This window comes from Alligator sinensis, unplaced genomic scaffold (assembly GCF_000455745.1).
Source record: "Alligator sinensis unplaced genomic scaffold, ASM45574v1 scaffold1133_1, whole genome shotgun sequence".
NCBI classification, from domain to species: domain Eukaryota; kingdom Metazoa; phylum Chordata; order Crocodylia; family Alligatoridae; genus Alligator; species Alligator sinensis.
In genome coordinates this window covers 239,935-263,790 of record NW_005842285.1, presented here as the reverse complement: position 1 = coordinate 263,790, position 23,856 = coordinate 239,935, and the positions used below count along the sequence as shown (strand labels likewise).

The window sequence follows — 23,856 nt, the reverse complement described above, 5'->3', positions numbered from 1 at the left end:
TCCCCACCCTGAGGTAATATCCCCCTGCCCTGAGGTAAAATCCTCCCCCCCCACCCTGAGGTAATATCCCCCTGCCCTGAGGTAAAATCCTCCCCCCGCACCCTGAGGTAATATCCCCCCCTGCCCTGAGGTAATGTTCCCTCCCCCTGAGGTAAAACCCGCCCCTCCCCCCACGCTGAGGGGTGTGAGGCACCACTGTCCCATGGGCGCAGAGGGCAGCTGCTAGATCCCCCTCAGTTGCCCCTCTGGTTCTGCCACTAGATTGGGGCTGCCCCAGTTTTGGGGGCTGTGTGCCTGCTGCACCCCATGGTTGGCACTCTGGACGGGGGCTCCTGTCGCCCCCTAGCAATGTCCCAGGTATGAGCTCCTTCAGGCCTTGGCACCCGGGGCTTGGGGTGGGCAGGGGGAGCCTGATGGCATTAGTGATCATAAATGGTCAGGAGCGTGCGATGCCCGCACTCGGAGCCCAGGGGTGCAGGTAGCCCCTCGCTGAACAGGCGCGAGGTTGCGTTGTTGCGGCACCGAGCTGTGTAGCAAGAAGGGATCTTTGCCCGCAGAAAAGCCCGGAGGGCAAAGGTGAGGGATGTAAAAATAAAAGAAAGAAACCAGAGAGAAATCTTACATGCAGCCTTGTCACGTCTTTCTTACATAAAACATTCAAGCCCATCCTCCTCGTAAAGCTGCTTTTTAACTGAATATTGCCCAGGGCCAAATCTCCGCTCTGTTTTTCCTTTAGTCACTGCCTACGCCCTTCTTGGCCGGGCCAGCTGACTCGTACCCCTCCTCTCCACGATCTGTCTTTCTGGATTTGTGCTGTGTTTACCTCAGTTTGTGCCAGCTCTGATATAACTCAACGTTTTCGTATCTGCCACACGGGTGTGAGTTTGTATCCCATGCGCTCTCTTCCGCCTTCAGCTCTGCTTAAAACTCCCCTCTTTAGTCCCTGCCCTTGTTATCGGTTTTCACTCCCTCGTTTTCCCACCGCTCTGCATCGTCTTGCTTAGACCAAAATGCCTTCTGAGACGAGAAATACGTTCTCTATCTTCTGTAGCGTGCTGTGTAAAAGTTTCGGTTCCTTTCTCAAGGAAGTTGTCCATCCTGTAGCTGAGTTTCCGTGCATCTGTTTCTGCCTGAAGAAGGTACATTTCAGGACTGCCGCGTTTCTTTGGTACAGCTTCATCTGCTAAAATACACCCTATGAAATGTGATGGGGAGGGGGAAAGGAGACTCCTGTCACGGACTAGGTTGTCTCAAAGTCTTCCAGGCTGCAGAGACAGTGGGAGTAAGCATTTGCAAGTGGCTTCAATAGCAACTCTGTGCCGTCAGGAAGCAACATTCAGTCATTTGAGAGCTGATTTGTGTCACTAAATCTCCAGGGGCACATCCCCTGGAGTGGGAATCTGCATTGCCCAGGGTCAAATGTCAGTGGCACGGGGGTGGCTGGCACCCCTGCATGCATGCTGTGGCACGTGGCAAGTTGCCTTGGATGGGGTACTGGGGCCAGCACGTGAGCTAGCCCCAGCAGCCTTCCCTGGGGTCCTCCCGGCGCTCCAGCAGTGGTGATCCAGGTGTGCAGACAGGCTGGCAGCCAGAGCATGGCTCTGTTTTTTTCTTGTAAGGGTTTTTTTGACACCAGGATCTCCCAGCACTGCAAATTAGCAGCGCAGGAAATGCCTGCATACAAGATCTATGTGGTTTGCGGCACCATGGTCAGGTCTGCAGCACTGCCAACCACATGTGGATATGCCGTAGGGCATTTCGTTAATTATTAAAGTTCCTGAAATTTCAGTAAGTTGCTGAAGTTCTCATGCAGTCCCTGAATAAAGCCTTCCAGAAACATAAGAACTGCCATCACCTAACAGGATGCCCCAGTAAAGAACTCATTGGGAGGTGCTGGATGCTTCCAGGAAGGTGTACAAATCTGGGAATGTATCCAATTGTACAAGGCTGTATTGTAGCCCAAAGGGATTTTCTTCTTCCTATCACATGGGATTTCCTGTTTTCATGAAGTATGAAGGTTCCTAGAGTCACAGACAATGAGGATTGGAAGGGACGTCAGGAGGTCACATCTAGTCCAACCCCCTGATCAAAGCTGGACCGGCCCCAACTACATCGTCCCAGCCAAGGCTTTGTCAAGCCGGGTCTTAAAAACCTCCCAGGATGGGGACTGCATGACCGCTCTGGGGAGCCTGTTACAGTGCTTCACTAGTTGGTAGCTTTTAGTTTCCTCCCCCCTGGCATATTGAGGGCATTGCAGAAACCCAACCTGTACTCATAACTGACTCCTTACTCATGGAAATACCAGCTAACATTGCTCACTTTCAGTTGGTCATTATGATAGACAAAGGTACATATTTCTATTCCGTACGTGTGCTCTCACGTACACTAAGGAGGTTGAATGTAGCACAGCCTGAATCATGGCTTCAAATCTTTTGCTGTTTTGTTATTGTCGAGTTGGGAGGGAGAGGTAGCCTAGCAGTTACATGACTAAGAAGCATAATGGCATATTGCCTGATTGAATTTCTTCCTCTTGACTCCCATTTCTGTAAAAGTCCTATGAGTAGCCTTACAATTTGGATTTGTTATGGCTTTCTCTTGAGGGGGTATGATGACAGGCTTGCAGTAGCTTCAGGGGAATTTTGTAACAATTTAGACTTATGCTATCTGCTAAATGCAGCAAAAGTGGGGAGAGGGGAAGAACACTAGATATTTTTACTCCAGCCACAGTCTGAATTCGATGAAGACCCAAGAAGCAGATTAAAGTTCCTGAGGTATATACATAGTTTTGATCACTAAACCTTGACCCACAGCTGCCTCCCCCTCCCCTAATTGTCTGCATAGATGTTACTGGTTTTGTTTTTGGTCAAGTGGGAACAAAGCATAGGATTGGTGCATGATCCATTACTTTGGCTTCATCATCTTAGTAAAAAGAAACAAAACAAATAAACAACACCGCCCCCAAAAAACCAACCCCATGCTTCAGGAAGTTCTTTAACGTGGACCTAATGAGTAGAGGGAGAGGGATTCATCATTAACAGATTCCTCTGCAGAACACTTCCAAGTTAACAGAGGCTTAAAATTACTTCAAGAGGATTGAGTGAGTTACCTTCATAACTAAATGCACTCTGTGAAAACTATTTAAACAAGAGTAGTGAGATTTGAAAACAGATATACGGAAGGGGTGTCAAGTGCACAGCCTGCAGCCTGGATCCAGCCTATACGGCTCCCAGATGGCCCATAAATGCAGGCATGGAGCCTGCAGCCAAAAGGCTGGGGTACGGAGCCTTGTATGGGTAGGTTAACTCCCACCACTTGCCCTGCCACTGCTGTGTCCAGATGTGACCTGGGAGGAGCCCTGTGGTCTGGCTCATAAGAAAGTGCTTGTTTGACATCCTTGTATTAAGGCTTTGCAAGTAAATGTTATACAGGATACTGGAACTAGATCCTAGTAAGTATGTTGTTAACACCTGTAACCCTGTTAGTCTCATGGCATTTTCCTTACTTGTGTAAACCATCCCATAGGGCTACTTTGTGAATTAGATTACTCTCTGAAGCAAGGGCTTGTCATGGAGTCCCACCAGCTACTTCTTAGTGGTTCATAACTCATGTTTTACTGGGGGTGGGGGAAAAGATACATTACAAGATACTCCAACATTGCTTACAGGTACAGGGAACCAAAAAGTTAAAACTAAAGCGACAGAAAAAGGAACAGACGATGTTACATATTTAATCACAGTTGTGGCTTATGGATCAGCAAAGGTCAGGGGTTTGTTGATTTAAAGAATTACATAGTCTTATGTAGTTTATGTAATGCTCTGCTGTAACTACAAGTACAATAGAGCCTTCTTGAACAAACTTTCCCAAAAACTTCTATTGCTATTTGCAATTAAAACAGAGAAAAACAGGAGTTAGAGGACACCATCCAGGTTTGGGTGCTCTGGTTTGTGGTAAGCCAAGTGAGTGAGAGTTCCTTGTTAAGAAGAGTGTTATATTTTGTCCAAACAAGTATTTAGTTCAAGCTGGTTCAGGGAACAAAGATATTTCTTGAAACTAGCTTTTTGCCTACAAGGACATCTTCCCTATAAGAATTAGGTCCTTAGATGCATACTTTTAAGTAAAAGAGGAGACCAGATGTCTCACATACCACCACTGTACTGTACTTTGGTAACAAGGGTAGGAAAGAAACTTGTGCTTCTCATAATTTTTGCTGCTATATAGTGCTCAATTATTATTGCTTTGTTAATAAAAGTTCATTTGGACTCTTTATGAACAATCACTTAAAGGAGTGAATTCAAATCGGATATCACTTGATTAACAAAAACAAGGCTGCAGGATGGAGTGCAAAACATTTTGAACGTTACAAAAAAGTATATAAAGTTTTTAAAAAAGCCCTGAGTTCTAGTAAACTTCAGATGCATGAAATGCATACATAAACGAGATGAAAAAGGTTATAGATTATTTAAATCTGCAACTTGTGGAAGCTTAGAGACAAATGAAAATGTATCAAAAGACCAATGCTGCAAATAAGTGAGTATAGTTCTATTAAAAAACCCACCTCATTTCAGGAAAACTAAGCTGTTCATCCATTTAGGAAGTCATGATCTAGTAAATATAACTATGCAATGAGTATATAAATATTCAGTTCCTGAAGTGGTCTATATTTTTCCTCTGTTTTCTGAAATGATTAATTTTTCTATTACGAATTAATAGTGCCACACCAATGTTTCCTATGTAGTCAGGCCTACAGCAATTATGCTGAATTGTAGCTCTCTAGGCCCTCTTCCTGTACATCCTCATGTTGTCTAACAAATGGAGCTGATTGTGGTAGTTATTTTAGGAATTAAATGGCAAGAGGGTTCTAAAAGCAGCAACCGTTTTATTCTTCACAGCTGTTTTGGATGCAGTTGTTCAAATTGGTTCTGAGTTTTTTGATTCCTTGAACTGGCCTAAAGATGGAGCTGCCATTTAGAATTTTTTTTTTTAAATTTAGTTTTACCAGGTTGAAACTGAGGTCAGTCTGTAAATCTATAGGCAATAACTGTTGCATAGTCATGTTCATACTACAACCACTACTTTGGGAACATAGGGCCCTCCACTGCCCCCCAAAAAGAGGAGATTATTTGGGACAGTCTGAATTAGAATAGTAGGCAGCCCTGAAGTACTGGCACAGCAAAGTTATTCTGTGTACAAGACACCAGCTGAGGTTGGTCATTTGTTACCACCACAGTCTGCTCCCCTTATTCACATTCCATTGCATAAGGCAGGCAGAATTTGGCCCATAATCTATTTCATTATTTCAGGGCTCTCTTACCGTTTGAAAGTGTGTACTAATGCAGGGGTGGCCAAACCGGTCCCCAGATAGGTTAAATATAGTTCCCGAAGAAAGGAAAATAGTTAATAAAAAATAGAAGATAAATTAGTGAACAGAGAGAAAGGAGAAAAAAAAATCTTTAACCCCCCACCCCCTTCAGTTTTCACACATTACTTACTCTAAGAAATCGTTTAACAAGTTACTATATGAGCTGGGGCTGATCACTGACTGAGGCACACACATCTTGAAAGCCACTCATCCTGCAGCTCTTCATGACGTCAAGATTTTGACTTGTGACTGGAAGAGCCAGAGTTTAGCTACCGCTGAAACAATATGGAAGACTGGTACCACCACTTGCCTTTCACGCTTTGCAGCTCTTCTGTAGCACCCCTGCAGTAGATTGATATGCTTTATAAAGGACTGATCTTTTTCCCACATTTTTACAGACAGAAAAAAAAATGGAGTTATGTGGAGAGAGGCGTTCGGCAAGGGCATCCAAGGCCAGTGTCAGAACCAAGAAGAGAAGCCCTAGCTCCTCACTGCAAGGGAACATCCTGATCAACTGGCAACACTGTATAAGACAGCATTGGGAGCACGACATGTACAGGGTAGATTAGCTTTTTGGTCCTCCTTAAAAGGAGACATACACATTATTTAGATGATGTCCTTAAACTTCTGCATTCCAAGGAAAAAAATATTAGTATGGAAAACTAGACGGGAACATATCTTTAATATTCAGATAAGGCCATGAAACGGATTAGCACTCTAGGCCTTAATTGTATTAAAATCATCAGTGAGAGCCTCTAAAAATAGGCAGGCCAGGTTCTTTGGGTAGATATGATATCTTTCATTAGACCAACTAAATAGTTGAAAAAAGTTCTCTGCAAGCTTTCGGGCACAAACACCCTTCATCAGGCATTGGTAGACTCTCCTTGGAAAACTCAGAACAGTGCAGAGTCTCCCAGTGTCTGATGAAGGGTGTTTGGGCCTGAAAGCTTACAAAGAACATTTTTTCCAACTATTTAATTGGTCTAATGAAATATATCGCATCTACCCAAAGAACCTTGCCTGCTTATGTCCTTAGACCAACATGACTACAACCAACAACCCTGCAGCCTTTTAAATATGCACTGTCCACCAGATTTTCTCCAGTCTCAAAAGTGATTCATTTTAAAAAGGGTGAACTGTCATCCAGTGTAAATAGCTTGAATAGTCCCCAGTAATACCAGGAATCCTACAAATCAAATAAGCTGAAGTACTGCATTATTTTTTAATGTTTTGTAACTACTGTCACATACCTGCGTTTCCCCCCCTCTTTCCATTTCCTTTTCTTTTTTTATGTGGTAGTGTTAATCATAAAATTAAAACTGAAAAGAGGCCTATCTTCAAGACACTGCCTAAGTAAGGCAGGAGCTGATGTGGCCATAGCACAGCTGCTGCATGCACATGCATGTGTGCATGTATACACTCCACCCCATCCCCCAGTTATGCTCAGTGGTGTTTGAAATTCAGATCTTGCATTATGCTTCTTATTTTGGTTTAGGAGCATTCCTTTTGCAAAAGTATCTTTGCAGGTATCTCATTTCATAATGAGCTATCATGATCTCCAGAATCAGGGTAGCATCTTATGCTATGTCAGTGGCCAATGGTTCTTCACCTTTTTAGACTTGAGGCACCCTTCATGAGACTGAAGGCACCCCATAGGAAAAAGCCAACTCTTAGTTTTCGTTTGTTTTTTGACTATGGAAAAAATAATAGAACAAATTTTCTTTGCAAAGAACTCAAAAGACAGAATGATTTTAATACTCTGGTTTCCTATTTGAAATCTCTGGTTTTAATCTTATGAATCATGTTTGTATACCTAACAATGCTAACATTGCATGGCAGCCTTGAAAGGATCTCAAGGCACTCCAGAGTGCTGCAGCACCATGGTTGAGAATCATTGGGCACCTACACATGAGCAGTGAGGCTGCTCCGACGCACCGTAATTACAGGGTGTTGGAGCAGACTCTATTGGAACGTGGCAATTACCATGCCCTAGCAGACTCCAGTGTCTCGTATCAGTGTCCCCACACCTCAAAATGGCAATGGGTGCTTTAACTACAGCTCATTTGACAAGCTTTATTTAAAAGCATGCCTGCTGCCATTTTGAAGTGCGGGGACGCTGATACACGAGATGCTCAGGGGTCTTTAATTAGAGCAGCTCTCAGAGCCGCTCTAACTCCCCTGCCACTTGATCCCAGAGCACATGTATAAATGCCCACTATGCTATGCAGTACACCTTCATTTTGTGCCATGTATCATACAAGCTGCATCCCAGTGGGTTTTACAGGTTTAACTGAGGATGGTACAGAGAGATAGAGAACAGCAGAGGCACTGAGAGTTAAAGGTACTTAGTTCAGGGAGGAAACAGTTTTGGCTTGTTTGTTTTTTACTACTACTAGAAGTGCTAGGTGAGAGGAAGGACTTATCTGAAGTATGGGAAAGAGATTTCTGGTGGCTGGAACTTTTGAGGAGGCAGTTGGATTAAAAGTGGGGCGTGTGCATGTGTGAAGGGACAAAGAAGAGCCTAGTGGTCAGTTCTTAGAGGGAAAGATCAGAAAGGGGTCATGAGATTGCCTGGTAGAAAAATCATGGAAGCGTTCAGAAGAACAAACAAACAAAACCCCCGCGATCGAATAGGGGAGCTGGTATTTGACAAAGTGTTATTTGTGTGGTGTGTACAAGCACCAAGATACTACCATATGGAGACTGAACGAAAGTTTAGTTTCACTGTTACATTGGAACTCAAGATAGGTAGCATTTTAGCAGGGAAAAACTTTAGTGGGGAAAAACCAGAGAGGGTGGATGTCTTATAAGTTATAAGAAGTGATCAAACAAAAAATTGTGCAATTGGATCAGCCACTATTACTCATCCAGGATGTTTATAGAAATATTGGAGGTTCCTGTAAAACTGGCTTTATAGATCAGGAGTTTGTTTTATATTGAACAGTTAGCTAGCTAATGCATCTAGCAGAACGTAGTACAGTATTTTCTTTTTAATAAAAAGTGTGGCAAATTTTGACAGAGCTGCACGCTACTTTATAGTTTGTTTTAGTTCATAGCTATTATCCTACAGACAGATCTAGCCAAGGCGAACCAGTGGTCTCCAACCTTTTTAAGTAGATCACCTTTAGCATTTAAAGCAACCCAAGATCTACTGTGCACTGCTGCCAACCCCCACCCAGCAGGCAAGTCTGTTGGGCGGGGGGGCCAGATTGAGGCAGAGGGAGAAAAAATTATTTGGGGGCACGCCTCCCCATCAGGTAAGTCCCACCTGGCCGGGGCCCTACTCAACTTACCCGTGCTCCTGCCTCTGCGGCTCTGTTCCTCACTGCAGGGACATCGATCTAGCCCCTGCCCCTTCCCTCCCTGGGCTGGGACTGACCTGCTGGACTGGGGCATACGCGTGCATGCATGTGGGCACTCAGCCCCCCACCGCAGCCTTGGATCAACTCCAAGGGGCTCTGAGATCCACTGGTTGGTGACTACTGTGGTGAACCCTCCTGACTGATCAGAGCTTCATTGGCTTATGTATTGCTAATTATGGTTTTTTACATGTTGAATTGTAAGCAACTCAAATTATTCTGTGAGGAGAATGGCAAAGTGCCTAAGTTAAGGGCTGAGAAATTAGGCCTCCCCTAATCAGAGCCAGTTATCACTGTGTATTTTACTGCAATCCTGAACCAGAGCAAGTTAAATTGTGTAACTCTTCAGCAATCAAAGTTAATTCCCACTTTTGCCTGGAAAAGGGCTTCTAATCAGACCTGAATGCAACACTGCATGGTTATTTACCTTGTTAGGTACCCTGATGGTCTTCCCTAGATGGACACTTATTCATGCTGATGTTAAAATACAGGGTTCTTGTTTCTCAGTGCAACATATTCTTGGATTAGACCTCACAAATTTTATTCCCACTATATTTAAACAGTACATTGCAAGTTTAGGGGAAGTAAAGAGAAATCTAAAAGAAACTTTTCAATGGGAGATAACCAAAAGTGTCAGTATAACAACGTAATGGGAAGCTTGATGTGGGTGGTTACCCTTTGTTATTTTTTATTTTACTTGCTGTTGCCATTTTGGTGTTGCTTACTACGACACTATTTGATGATGGAAGGGTTTCCTTATGTACCCGGAATATAGGAATATTGGATATAGCACCCATGAGGCACAACTGCTTGCCTCAATCTTCCTCTACAAAATTTCAGCCACTAGGATTTTTTCAGTGTTGCATTAACCTTATTCAAGCTACACAGGAGTAGAAGCTTCACTTAAGATGGTTTTCTTAGTCTTTACTCAGTATATGCAAGCTAGAGAATTAAATTCACTAATCTTAAACCAAAAAAAAAAAAAAGGTGCAACTACCACCTGCCTCTCACCACTTGCTGTGCCAAGCATAAAAAGTTACCAGCCTGCAGTTTTGCTTGTCACCAGTTTTCTGACTAGGTGCAGTAAGAAGTACTCAGGCTTTCTGGTTTTCCTCTGCAATGAGCAGCAGCAGCAATGGAGCTGCCTTGTCTGTAGGCCCCCGGCTGATGAGTTAATTGCTTTAAACATGGTTCACATTTGGTATGAGCATTTAAAGTAAATCAATTCTCATTTAAATTGAAATAGTCAGTCACACTCAGGGAAGCATTCTCTAACTGTTAGAGTGGATGATGATTAGGATATTTGAATTAGATCTCCACATTGTAGATAAGAGTACACGTAAAATGCAGTAACAGTTTCATAGCAACATTAAGTACAACAGCTTGGGACAGAAACAAAGCAAGCCAGTGTCATTTAAGATTTTAAGGATGATTTTTAGATTAGAAATGGTACCATCAAGAATTAATTATAGTGGTAATACATCCAGAACACCCGTGTTCTTATTTTTAGATAATTTTAGCAACCAGAAGGAGTAAAGCACTTAGTTCTGCATCTTGATTGAAACATTCTTGCCCATGGCAGTGGGTCGGTCTTGATGATCTGCTTAGGTCCCTTCCGACCCTACCAACCATGAAACTATAGCTGATAAAGCGTTTCATCAAGCTAGCATCTGTCCACAACCTACAGGTCAGCGTCAGAATACTTCCATCCCCAAAGCAGCAATAAGACAAGAGAGCAGAAACTGAATTGCTCTTTAAATCTATTTTAAATCTCATGTATTGCATCCTACCCCCACCTGTCAGTTTCTCAAAGTTACATTAAACTCAAAAATATCCACAGCATATCAGTAACTTAACCCCCCCCCCCAAACTATCCACACAGGAGAGCTTTACCCAACCCCTACCTGCACCATGCATAAACTCTACATCGTCATGACTCAACCAGCCATCATCGTGACCATCTTCTCTGCAACAGATGAGGTAGAGGAGTCCTTACTTCAAGGGCCCCCGACTCCTCCTTTTTCCCAGCATACTTCACTATGAGTGACACAGCTCTTTCTTTTTGATCAGATACCAAAGTAGCTCAGGGTGTCTCAAATGGCTCACAGTTCCATTTTTTGGTAGCACCAGGTCCTTAGACTAAAAGCATGAAACTTTCCAAAACACACCTCATAGTCCTTGGCTTTGCTCATACTGAAATGCTCTTCACTGAGGGAGAAGAGGAGTTCTTTCCCCCTTTTCCTCAGCTTTCCAGCCTTGGGATTATAACAAAATACAGACGAGAACAAGTCTCGTGTAGGGTTAAGCACTGACTTACTTTTGCTAGAGACCCCTTTCTTATTTTGTAGTGACATCTTTTCTCTTCCACCGACCTCCTCTTAAGTTTAGCATAAATGAAAGTGAATGTTGGCTTTTTGGTTTTGCTTCAAAGTTTGTTTTAGAAAATAAAGGATGTGGGGGCCCATTGCTTAGCTAGCTCCAGGTAGTTTTAGATCATCAGTTAGTGGAGGTTAGTGACACATCCACTTTTTGCCCTTTGAGGTATCCTGTATTGTAAGCAACTGAGGAGGAGGATCTGAGTATATTAGTAGATGATAGGATCACTGCAAGACACCAACACGATACAGCTGTGAAAAAGGCAAATGCAATCCTAGGATGTGGTGGTTGATGTATTTCCAGCAGAGATAAGGAAGTATTCATGCCACTATAAAGTATTTATGACACCAGTAAAGCCTTATATGGGATACTGTGCACATTTCTGGTCACCTGTCTACAAGAAAGAGGAATTTAAGCTGAAATAGGTGCAAAGAAGAGCCACAAGGATGACCAGGGGAATGAAAAGGCATCTTTTGAGAGGAAACTAGAAGGCCTTGGTGTGCTTATCTTTGCAAAATAAAGGTTGAAGGGTAATCGGCAGGGAGAGAGTTCTAGCTAAGCCAGGGGTGCTAACCCCCACCCCTGCAGGCCAGGCCTGGCTGGTGGAGCAGTGTCATCCTGCCTGTGGGGTCTGCAGATCTGACTGAAGGAGCAGCAGCATTACCACTCCCCTGATGTCAAATTTCTGGATTCAGGGATCCTGGCAGGCTGGACAGCATGGCCCTGCACGCTAGATTGAGAGCATGGGGTGGGGTGGTGCAGGGCTTGCACACACGGGCCGATTTGAGCATGCACGGCCAGGGTGATATGGGGCTGGATCAGAGCATGTGGGACCTGGGTGACATGAAGCCTGATCCAGGCACATGGGCTCGGCTGAGGCCCAACCCGCTGGTACCTCATATAAGGTACCACTTATATGACTTGCAGGCTGGAAGGAGGTGGGCGCCGCTTAGTGGTGGCCAAAAGGTTTATCTCTACTGAGTTAATATAAGGGGCAATGTTAGCACAAGAATAAACTGTCTGTGAATACATTTAAGGCTGGAATATCAAAGCAGAGTGGATCCAAAGCAGCTTTCCAATAGGAGTACTGGAGGCCAAATCCTAACTAAATCAATTTATGAAAGATATGACATGACATGTTTGTTTATGACAGCAAAGAACTGCACTCCATGAGCCAGGATATCACATCTAGTCCTATGGGAGTACTGCCTGCCTTTGAATATAAAATGTCCCTGAATTTAAGACCCACCCACATTTGACGATTTGTTTTTGGAGAAAATTAAGATACATTTACAAGGATATAATCTCTAAGGTGCAAATGAGGTTTATTTTTTTTAACTTGAATTAAAAGCAGACCATTTTTACAAGAAATAACGTTGTTTTAAAAAGTGTGTCTTATATTTAAATGAATACAGTGTCACTCCATACTGGACCCGGATCAGGCAGTTCCTAGAGCACTTGCTGTTTCGCATGCTTGCACAGCTGTAGCTGTTGACTTGAGATTTTTTGAATGTGCTTTGCCTAGTGCTTTAATCTGTAACCTTAGATATCAGCCCTTTGCCTCTGCCTTCATTCCTTTTATTCTGTGCTCTGGTCACTGCCAAGTGTGTGCAGTTAGAGCCAATTTCAGAATGTCTCTGGGTACGGCTACAAGGACTGCAAGGAATTTTCTGTGCTGTCAGAAAATAAGCAGGCTTTGGCAATGGTCATGCTCCAAACATTATTGTGGAGGTTTCCTCCCCAAAGTAGATGTCTGCTATCTTTGCAGAGAATACAGTGACATCTCGTGGCAAATTCGGTCAAAGTAAAATTTAGCTTTCTCTTGAGCTGTGCTGTTTCAGGTGCCTTTGGTAGTGATAAACTGAAATTTAATCCAGGTGATTTATGCATGCACAATTTTAAAAAAATCTTTGTATGGACATCTTCCCAACTTTGTATTAGATGCAGACTGCCTGAAGCTGTTCGTGAAAACAGACCTTGCACCAGTCCCTGGGCTGCCCTTACTCTACCACTTTTACAGACTCAGTGCAATCTCTGCCTCTTCTCACTTCCCTTCTCACTCCCATCTTAACCTGTCTGCTGTTAAGATTTTGAGTCAGTGCATCTAATACTCTAACTCACATGTGAATGTCATAATCAGTGTTACTTCTGTGAACCAAAGGTATTGGTTGTAGCTGTGTTGCACTGCTATTGCTTTCAGTGGGATGGAAAGACAAAGGGTTCTTTTATTCCATAGGCCCGCATTACTACTTCAAAGGTCTCCCTTTTTCCACAGACTCTACCAAGTTGAGGCGGCATCCCTGACGTTTTTGGAAACCCCCCTAGCATGTTGTAGTTGACCCTTTGCAGGTGACAGAATGGATTTGGCAAAAGCCTAGATATAAGGATGAAAGGAAAAACTGCAGAATGTGTATGGAAACCTATACCACAGAGCAAATCTTCTCCATGTGATCGGTACAAACATGCCTGCTGCATCTGCAAAGGATTTGTTTATCTCCATGGAGGACGGCACACCACCAATCTTAGCGACTTTTGGCGGTACAGCATTGGTAAGCTCGTCCCTCCACCGTATGTCTGTGTGCAGTCACTGAATCATTGTGAAAGCCAAGACATTCAATAGCAAGCTGGCTCTCTTGACAAAGATTTTGCCTTATATCTCCATCCAAGCTGGTATTCTGCTACTCATCACTGGCAGCACTTAATGCTTTGAAAGAAAGTGAAAACCTCCAAAATACATGCAGCTGCTTGGGCAGTGGTGTATGTTTCAGTTGTAATTTCCCTTAGTTATTTTAAATAAAAAATAATGCATTTCTTAATAGTAATATTCTATACTTTACCGCAAAGAAATTTTTAGTGTGAAGTTAGAACGGATGAATAAATATGCATAAGAAAACACGAATACGTGTGTAAGATTGTATTCTGATATATTTTGAAATCTCACTTCCACTACAAAAAAAATAAAGACTATTTTTATGCAGTTAATCCAAACCCCAATATTTGTGTTAGCTCCCCAAGAACTAGCATAAAGCTCAGAGCTATGCTGGAGTAACTCCTGGGTAGCACCAGGCTTTCACGTATGTTAAAAAAAAGGAAACAAGTTCATATCAAATGTATCCAAAGAAAAGGTGAATAAAATTTAAGGTTGCTGAATGGAAAAGTACAGATATCTTTGAGGATGAATAAATTGGCTCTTCTAAGCAAACAGAAATAAAATGGAGAATAAATGTGTATTTAGATTGTCTAGACCAGAAAGTCTATTGTTTTTTTTTTACCCCTCCACACCCAATTGAAAGGAAAGATGTTTGAACCTTAATGTTAATCTTGCATTTATTTTGGAAGCGTGCATATTTAAAGCATGTCATTCTCAACCTATTCCTAATTTCTGCATGGAATCACATATCTATTTTAGTTCTTTGTTTCCTAGAGAGCAACGAATGGGAAATGCTGCATGGCTCAGGAGATGGCCCAGAAGAACTGGAAGAACATTCAATGGTGGCTTATCAAGTGAGTTTAAATTAGTTCAGGTTCTAAAAGACTTTTTTTCTTTCTGTGCAGTTGGTATAAACTGTTGTGCAGTGTTGCTATGCATTGTTAAACTGCTATTTTGTATTATCACAGACCTCGCGGCCTTTCAGGGGCATTTCTACACGTGGTTTGTAAAGTGTTTTTTAATCCTCTGGAAAAATGACTAAATAGATATGAAGTGCTGTACTCGGGCCAACTTTGTCACTTGTGGCATCTCCTTCCCTTTCTTATTACCGTTCAACTAAGAAAAGCAAAGAACATAGTGACACTTGCCGACTAGTGCCTCCTTCTGAGCTATGTTGTATGCATCCTGGAAAGCTACAAGTATAGATCTCAAATGAAGGTAACGGTGCAAAGCCTCATTATTAAAAAAACCTTCACAGGCAAATCTAACATTAAAGAAAGACATGAGTTAACTCAAAAAAAGGAATTATAGTAGTTTCGCTTGTAAGGGGACAAAAGGATTGGATTTTAATAAGCTTCAGTTAGATGAAATTCTTCTCCTGTAATTATACATAAATCTGTGCATTGCCTGAAGATGCCTCGGCATCATGGTCTCCTTTGGGGTGAGGCTGAAGACTTGATTAAGATTTTTCTCCTTGATTAATGCTTTGTAGGTAAGTTGATAGGTTTTGACAAGTAGGATCATGCATATATTTAGGGGCTTTTTATGTGGTGATTGGTGTTTGTTGCCTTTTTTATGTGGTGATTGTGCTGCACATGGCTGCCTGCAAGTGAAAAATGATTATTGTATTTGCAGGGAATGCTCTGTATTTTTGGCGGGATGTTGGATTCTGCTTTCACACAGACGAAGGCCCCTCTCTGGATGTACGACATCGGTATGGACCATGCTAGTCACTCTCTTCCAAGAGACAGACTCACTTTAATCTGTAGTAACGTTATAGATAGTAATAAATAAGGGCTCAATTGTGTCCTCTGATGTGTATATACACACACATGGCACGCCTCCTTTTGGCTTCACTCAGAGCTCTGGGCGCAAAACCAGGAGCAGAGTTTGCTGTAGAGCTTAGGCTGGTAACCGCTGAAAAATCAACTTTCATTCTCTTCAGTTGGCTTCAGGAAATATTGGTGCAGCAACCCTCCTGGGCTAGAGATTATCAGCAGGTCTTTTAGATAAGTTAATACACAAGATAAAATGAAAAATGAAGGGGGAAAAAAAAGAACAGTAACAAAACAATTTTAAGAAATTCTATATTCAAAAGTCAAATAATTTAGAGTGATTTTACCCTTAAGTCTAATAAAGGCAAGGCAGGGGGGGTGTTGAATGTACCATCTAATACTTACATTTTCAAATCTTATACACTTTGTGTGTTTTCCATTGGACCCATACAATTATATAATTCTGTTCTATGAAATATTATTTAATATTATTTCTGTATAATACATATGCTATCTACTGGCTTAAGCAGATGACTAGGAGTGAAACCTTCTAGCTTCTTTTTTATTTCACCCTGGAGCCTTTTACACATTTATACCTGCCTTAAAATGCCCTTTCCCGAGTAGCAGAAAACAAGGATAGATCTTACTTTTGCATTAAAGAAACCTTGAGAAAGACTAGATTACGGCATACTATTAATTCAGGTCTGCCACTAAAATATGTTGTGTGGTAGCTCACTTATGCTATTTATGGTAGAGTTTAGCACAGAAAGGGAAATCTGCCTCAAGAAAAATAAGCCAAAAAGTACACTTAAAACAATTAGAATGGTAATTGTGAAAAGAACAGCATCCTCATGTGGTCTTAGATATAAACTACACCTTGTTACAACAACTCCTCCAGATTCGGCAAGATGGACCGAGTGCCGGCACACAGAAGCAGAGACTGAGGTAAGGAGCCAGGAAATGGGAATGTGTGAATCCAATGCATGTTGCTTTGTTGATTAAACAGACTGCTTTGAAATATGTTCCCCAATACAGTTCCAATCTAGACTCTTCGGGAAGAGGTGGCTGTAGGAATACAGAGCTTTATTTTTCTGCATTGTCTGAAATAGGACCAACTCTTGAGCTATTTTTACAATGTGGATCTTAGAATGCAAGTACCTCTTCTGATCTGCAATACTTGACTCAAAGTGACCAGTTATAGCTATGGGTCGCCAGCTTACCTGAGGCTTTATGCTGTTAAAAGGAAGACTGTGAAAACGTAAAGTGCTCAGATATGCTTGGAGAACACAACACCAGCAGAGTCTCCCAATGCCCGACAAAGGGTGTTTGTGCCCAGAAGCTTGCAAAGAACTTTTTCCCAACTATTTAGTCAGTCTGATAAAAGATACCACATCTACCTAAAGAATGTTGCCTGCCTATGTACTTAGACCAGCACGGCTACAACCAACAACCCCGATTTTGCAGGGCTTTTTTCTGTAGTCACCAAACAGTCTCATTTTTAATAAAAGCCTCAAAGTGTAAGCAGTGACTTCTTCCTTATAAGAAGTCATATGAGGACATTGAGGTGAAAATGGGTACAGTACAAGTGAAAGTATGCAAGTCTCATTTAATAAAATTCATGATCAAGAAAAACTGAAAGCAAGAAACTCCCCAGAACCAAATTACTAAGAGTTTCATGTAAATATTTTAACTATTGCTATTTCTTTTCTTATCTGAGTGGTTAGTCAATGTTTGGGACTCTACAAGTTATTTCTTCTAGAAGTTGATGGTAGAGTGGTATTTGATGGCTCCTATTCATTTGGAAAGAATACATGAAGTTCTGTTTTCCCGAATACAAGAGGAATCAAACAGGAGAATTTCTTTGTCCACAATTTCAGGTTTCTGTCAATTGCCACTTGGCCCCAAAGCTTCCTTGCTTTGCTTTTGTTCCCTGCCCTCAGGGCTTATTCTACTGGTATTTCCTTCTCTGGGCTTCGGTGATATTTTTGTTCCCTCACAAACACCCAGTTTGAGCACCTTATTTAATCAATGTCCTACCCCCAGCATTTAGCATCTAGCAATCAGTGTCCAAGGAAACTCTTTGTGCCACACAAGCCTAAGTTGTTGGTACTCCAGTTTCAACACTTTTTGTTTTTAATGAAGTGTTAGCAGTCCCAGTCTTGAAAGGGGTGTTATCCAATCTATAACAACAGTTTCTATGCATTAACAAAGAGTAAATAAATGGTGCAGTCAGTCAAAGCGATTCTTATTTTATTCCTGAAATGTTTTAGAGCACAGCTCCAGCTAACAGGAAAGGCCACAGTGCAGTAGTGTACAGTTCCAGCATGTACGTCTATGGAGGATACTTTGACATCAAAGGAATTTCGCAAGAGTTTTGGGCTTTAAGTTTTGGTAAGCAGAAGTCATTCTTCTAGTGTCTGCTCCAGTGTCCTATGACTTCAGTGACAGTCTCCATCATGACTTCAGTGTCACATGGATTAGCCTTATATCCCTTCTAATGCCCAAGATTTGGCTATATTTGGCATTATTTCATTGCTAATTTAATACTTTTTTTCCTGCCCATTCCAACTGCAGAGAGAACCTACACAAGGTCAGTGTTAATGTTAATAGCTTTACATAACTGTGAAGGACTCTGCATGGAGAAGTGCCATTCCTTTGAGTTGAGATTTTAGAAGTGTGCAGGGGTTAGCTGACTACAGACCCAGATTCTTCATGTTTTTAAACAGGATCCCTACAAATCTGTAGCCCCAGCAGCAGTAGAAATGTTCCCCAACATGTGTAACTGCACCCATGCAAACCTGGGGAAACTGGTATTGCCCTAGCATATCTTACCCTGGTCCAAGTAGCAGTTTATTGGGCCAGTGCAAATAGTGGCTTTGCCTCTCTACAGTAAAAGTTTGCAATAGCTCAGCTGAATCAGTGCCTGTCACTGGTGGCACTATTCACAGCAAGGCCTCAGTGCTTAATATGCTAAAACTTTGTCACTGTGGTGACAGAAATTAGGAATCGGAAGAAACTCAGAAATCTTACAAATAGGCATAAAATACATCTACTTCCATAGAGGTATAGAAGTAGAGGTATTTTAAATAAAATTACATATATTTAAATAAACGTCCTACTCCTTCCATGATGCCTGCACAGCCATGTAACTAACAAGATTCACTCTGCATCTCCATCAGACAGAAGACCTCACTGGATCATGGGAGATGCAGTTCAGCTAAAAATGAAGGTGGACATTAGCTCTCCAAACTACAGTCCCAAAAGAATAATGTAGCAAGGCAATGATCTTGATAAGTGTAGCAGGTCCTGGCCTCCTGGGGCAGCTGTGACACTCCATTGGCCCAAATCCTGCTATTTATGCCAGCTCCTTGGGGTATCTTCCATTTTTCCTTTCCTGCCATGCCTTGATATATTTATTTTCTAGTGTAAAAGGGAGCCTGAGCGAGCACAATCTGGCTCCACCTTCTCTGGGACACACTGCTGTAGCCTTACAGGGCACCAGTTGCCTTTATGGGCTGTCCATGGCCTCTTGCCACACCCTTGCCTCGCAGATGTTACTCTGTCCACAGTTCAGTCTTTTTGTAGAGACATCAGCCCTCTGGGGCACTTTTACACATGCCCTGGGCAGGGGAGGGGCGGCCCTTTAGTTAGAGTGGTTTCGAGCACATTGGAGCAGCCTGCACGCTTGTCTGTAGGCGCCCTTTGGCTTTAGTCCTCCTTTTCTCTGGCTTCAGGCTTCCAGCCCTGGCCCACTGATTTGGGCGCACTCTCAGCCTCAGCCATCTCTGTCTCTTAACTCCAGGCCCTCAGCCCTGTCTTGTGCCTTGTCCCAGCTTCTCTGGTGTTCCTGACCCAGGGCAAGGCTGCTCTCGGTTCACCCCAGCCCCCTTAGCTCCTTGTTACAGTAAGATTATTTAGCTGTTATGTATGGTGTAGTTGAAGCTTCATCAGTCCTACTTTTCTTCTGCACCGCTGCTGTGAAATTTCTTTCTAATCGCTGTGCCAAAAACATAGCCTTACCCACTAAGAGTTATTCCTGTCTTAATATATTATTTCCTTAAATACCTAGCCTAAATGGCATCCAGCTCCTGAATGAGTGCCCATGTGTCACCATTCACTATAAATACAGAATTACTTTCTATCTTCTAACCAGTTTAAAAGGCAAAGGGGTTCTCAGTGATGTACCTTCTCATCCCTGGAAAATGGTCTTTCCAGGTCAGAGCTGAGGCACGCTAGGTAGATGACATGAGGCAGCTTGTGAGTATCTACTCTGCATGTAAACAGCTCCCATGTCCACTGCTCCACATCAGGCACTTTAATTAATACTAAACCTCCAAATAGGATTGTGTTTTACTATCATGATTTAGTAAAACGATTTTGATAAGAGAAACCTGTTTTCATAGCTACATGCTGCCTTGTTCTTTAAATGCCTCCATTTTCAGCTACCAGCAGCACTTTTAAAATCTTAAATTTTATCTTTTGCTTCCAGATACAGGAGAGTGGTCATGTATATCTGCCCTATCTCATGACACTGGTCCTGGACCTCGGCATGGTCACTCAGCTGTGGTTTATAGCACAGGCATGTACCTCTTTGGAGGACTGATGGGGCTGAGTGAACAGAAGGATCTATGGAAGTGGGACTTTACAAGCAGAAACTGGTCCAGTATTAGAACAAGGTAAACTTTTTGCATTCAGTTCTCTTTAATGAGAAGAGTCAATATTACCTTATGATGATGTTTCCAGGCAAGCAGAAAATTTGCCACAGTGGGAGCATTTTAATCTTTTAAAGGAAAAAAAAGCCTTGAAGAACAGAGCACATGGACAGAATCACTTCTTAGAGGAGCAAGAACAGCTTTGTAATGTCATAGGGCAGGGGTTGGCAAACTGTTGCCACTGTGGGGCAACTGCTTGCGACCCAGTCCCTGCCATGGGCTGAAGTCCCTGGTGATCAGCAGATGCTACAAGGGGAAGAGAGAGAAAAGGCAGGGGCCAAGGCCCTGGGCATGCATCTTCCGCTGCTGTGGATTCCTTGAGCTACTATGGGTCCATGGGCTGGATGCAGCCTACTGATCCCTGTCTTAGGGATGTTTGGACAAGATCTCGAAGTTGGCAGCGGGTAGAAAACAGATGACAGTAGAGCAGTTTATATTTAATAGGGAGTGGCCAGGCACAGAGACTGCAGGCCTTATGAGGGGAGCTGCTATTTTGATCCCAGAAGAAGTCTTGCGGAACAAGATGGAGCACTGCAAGATCCCTTATCACTACAAGCTACTCTTCCCTGTTAAAGATGAGGCGGCTGCAGTCTGCTTCACTGTACGGCAGATGAAGTTTTGACATAGCTGGGTCAGCGGGGAGCCAACCTTTTGGCAGGTGTGCCACAGTTAGCCTCACACCCTCCCCAAGTGCCACTCTGATCCCTTCCTCTGCTTGATCTGCTGCTCTGCTTTCTGCCCCTGAGTTGCCTGTCTCCTCCTTGATCTGCTTTGCACCACACAGAGACTGCCTATGGCACTTGGGGCACGTGTGCTGCACACTGGGCACCCCTGTCCTAGGTGGACAAAGTTGGCATGATCCAGGGTCAGCTGAAGCATTTCACTTCTTGTACCTTAACTGGGCAAATGTCTTAGCATAAATGTCTCCTCCTCCTAAGACCTAACTGCTGCCTTCCCTTGTGTTTAGCCAAGGACCTCCAAAAGTAGTGGGACACTCCTCTGTGGTCTTTAGAGACTCCATGCTGATTTTTGGCGGAGGGATTTCGAGTTCCAGGCCTCAGAGCAGCCTGTGGAAGTACCATTTCAGTTCACAGACGTGGAGCAAGCTGGCTCACACTGCAAAGGTAAACCTGTCCTCTAAAACGTATCACTGCATCCTTGGACTTGGCAGCGGTTTCCAGGTGGCCCCAGAGGCCTCTTGTGCATCCCCTATTAATCACTGGAGTGAAAAATACAAAGACCATCGGAAGCTGCTGCCCGTCTCGAAGCAGCAGGCCTGTTTTGGCAGGTACTTTCGCCAGCAGCCGGCTTACAAAGCCTTCAGCAACGAGGATGTCAGTGAGATTGAAATGAAAACGTTTAGCCAGCCTCTGGAGCCCCTGGGCTTGCGCGCGTTTCAAACCTCTGCAGATACAGAACTCTGTGCAAAGAAAACCGAGAGCATGTCGTCCAAAAACAAGCACCTTTCTCACCTCACCTCTTCAGAAAAAGATTTTGTTGCTGCTGAGGTTATTGAGAAAAGGAGAGGAACTGAGCATCAGCCCGTGAGCCCAACGGACCTAGCCAATAGCAGCCATCCCGATATTCTGCTCCTCATTGGAGGCAAGCCTCTGTCTGGGCTCTGTGAAATCTCCCTCTGGTACATGGAGGTGGACAGCATGTCTGTGGCCCACACATAACGGGGGTGCTGTCTATCTGGTCTGAACAAGAGTAACCAGGAAGTATTAGCACAGCTTGCCTTCTGCATGCTCAGGGTAAAAAGTCTTCCAAGCTTCTGACCCCGAAACAGCTTTTCAGTCCCTATTTGTGCCATTGGTCGGGTGCTGCGGATAGACTCTGAAGTAGGTGAAAGCAAAAATCACAGCAGATCTCCTTGCCCTAAGAGACAAACATTGAAGTCCTGATGCCCGTGAAATTACTAGCAACCTTGTCTTCTGGTTACTTGCAAGTGTGGCCAATATTATAGGCCAATGGCCAGCAACCTTTTAAGGCTGCAGGGCTGGATTGACCCAGCTCAGGTCAGAGGTGGGTTGGTAGGTGCCCATCATTGCTGCCTTTTCCTGCACCTGCCAGGGAAAAGTGATGATGTTCATGTATTTTCTCCATGCTGGCAGGAGGGAAAAGCAGTGGTAGCGGGTGGGTCCCAACACCCTCCCACCCAGCAAGATGGTCCAAGATGGGGGGGTGTGGGGGGGGGAGGGGTGTGCCTTCCCTTTGGTGGGGGAAAAAAAGTAGCAACAGCAGGCACAGGAGAAAGCAACTGTTACTGAAGCCCCCCAGTGTCAAATGCCACTAAAGCCCCGTGTCTGAGGGCTGGATCAAAAGGCTCCTCAGTCTGTAGGCTGCCAACTCCTGCTGTGTTATTTATTAAGGGTCTTTTATTCCTAACAAGGGTTACTTGTACTGTAAGTTACACAGAGATGGAAGGCAACGACTTGACTTGCGTAGTGCAGCCTCATCAAAATCCACAGTTTGTGTAAGTTAGGGCACAGTCAGATCTGAGGTTATGGCACCATGTCCAGAAACTCTCTGAAACTGCTCTTTTTAAAAAGTGCTAAATGCCTAGCATTTAAGGGACAGACTGCACAAGGTGAACAGGTCAGTGGAGAAGGTATACCACCCTCTTGAACCGAGAACGCAGTATTAAGCGGGGAGGTATTTCTGGCTGTCATTAAGCAGGCATTTGATTTGTTGCAAGTCCCTGGTCTGGTTAAAGCTGAAGGGGGCAATAAGCACCTTTATTTCAAGCTAACAGGAAGGAGCAACAAAATGCCCCTTTTATGCAATGATAGCAACCCAGAGCACTGGGCTGCACGGTACAGCCCAAGTGGTGGTGAACTGCCTGGGACTGGTTACAAACACAGAGAGGATCGTTGGCAAGCCGTGTCTGCATTAGTAAAGAGAAACAGGAGCGAGTGCTGTCCTGGGGGTGGGGAGCAGAGAGCAGGGCTTCGCAAGCACAGTGTCTGCTGAGAACGTGGGTTTGGCGATTGCCACCGTCTGTTACAGCTGTTTCAGAGAAACAGGATTTTGGTGCAATCCTATTTGCTGCAATCCTATCAGCAACTCCTCCTAATGGAAACTACCTTGCAAGGCCTGGCTTACTGGCTAACAGTATTACAGATACGGGAGAAGAGTTGAGACTTTGGGGAAAAAACAGCCTACAGCCGCCATAACATGAGCAAGAGAGATCTTGAATTGTCATACTAAGGACTTGAGAGAAAACCAGGTGTTCAGTGCTGGACTCCGGCACCGCTTTGCCTGCACTGGAATAAGGAACACAGTATTGGCTCCCCTGCCATAGGAAGCTGTCTGGCCCTGAAACTGCGCAATGTGACAAAACAAACCATAGGTAGGGACCTACTTAATTTGTCATTTCATAGAAACTGCAAAAATCAGGCACTGTCTGCAAAATCTACAAAAAATAATAATTAAAACGCCAGCTCCCAGTGGGAGCCAGCAGCAGTCTTCACAGCCCTTGCGGCCTAGCCTTGCAGCCCACTGGGAGAGGGGGAAGCCACCTTTGCGATGGGAAGCAAGATGGCAGCCACCCCCACTCCCCCATTGGCTGAGAGGGGTGTCCATCATGTGGCCTCACCCCTCTCCACCAAACAGCAGCAAGGGG

At 43.7% G+C, this 23,856-nt stretch overlaps 1 protein-coding gene across 3 annotated transcripts in view; it reads left to right on the top strand.

Annotated features, from left to right (window-relative positions):
- LOC102385042 (leucine-zipper-like transcriptional regulator 1) overlaps positions 1-23,854 on the top strand; it is a 27,561-nt gene extending 3,707 nt beyond the window's left edge. Inside the window, exons 1-8 of one of the 3 annotated variants that reach the window (XM_025209347.1) lie at positions 445-576; positions 13,370-13,643; positions 14,504-14,598; positions 15,380-15,458; positions 16,418-16,464; positions 17,790-17,910; positions 20,009-20,195; positions 21,199-23,854. In XM_025209347.1, coding sequence (XP_025065132.1) covers positions 13,481-13,643; positions 14,504-14,598; positions 15,380-15,458; positions 16,418-16,464; positions 17,790-17,910; positions 20,009-20,195; positions 21,199-21,910 — 1,404 coding nt within the window. In that variant the 5' untranslated portion in view covers positions 445-576; positions 13,370-13,480 and the 3' untranslated portion in view covers positions 21,911-23,854. Of the gene's footprint in view, positions 1-444; positions 577-13,369; positions 13,644-14,503; positions 14,599-15,379; positions 15,459-16,417; positions 16,465-17,789; positions 17,911-20,008; positions 20,196-21,198 lie in introns of those variants that run through there. The other 2 variants (XM_025209346.1, XM_014521991.2) reach the window with 2 other exon arrangements.
- Positions 23,855-23,856: the final 2 nt, after the last annotated feature.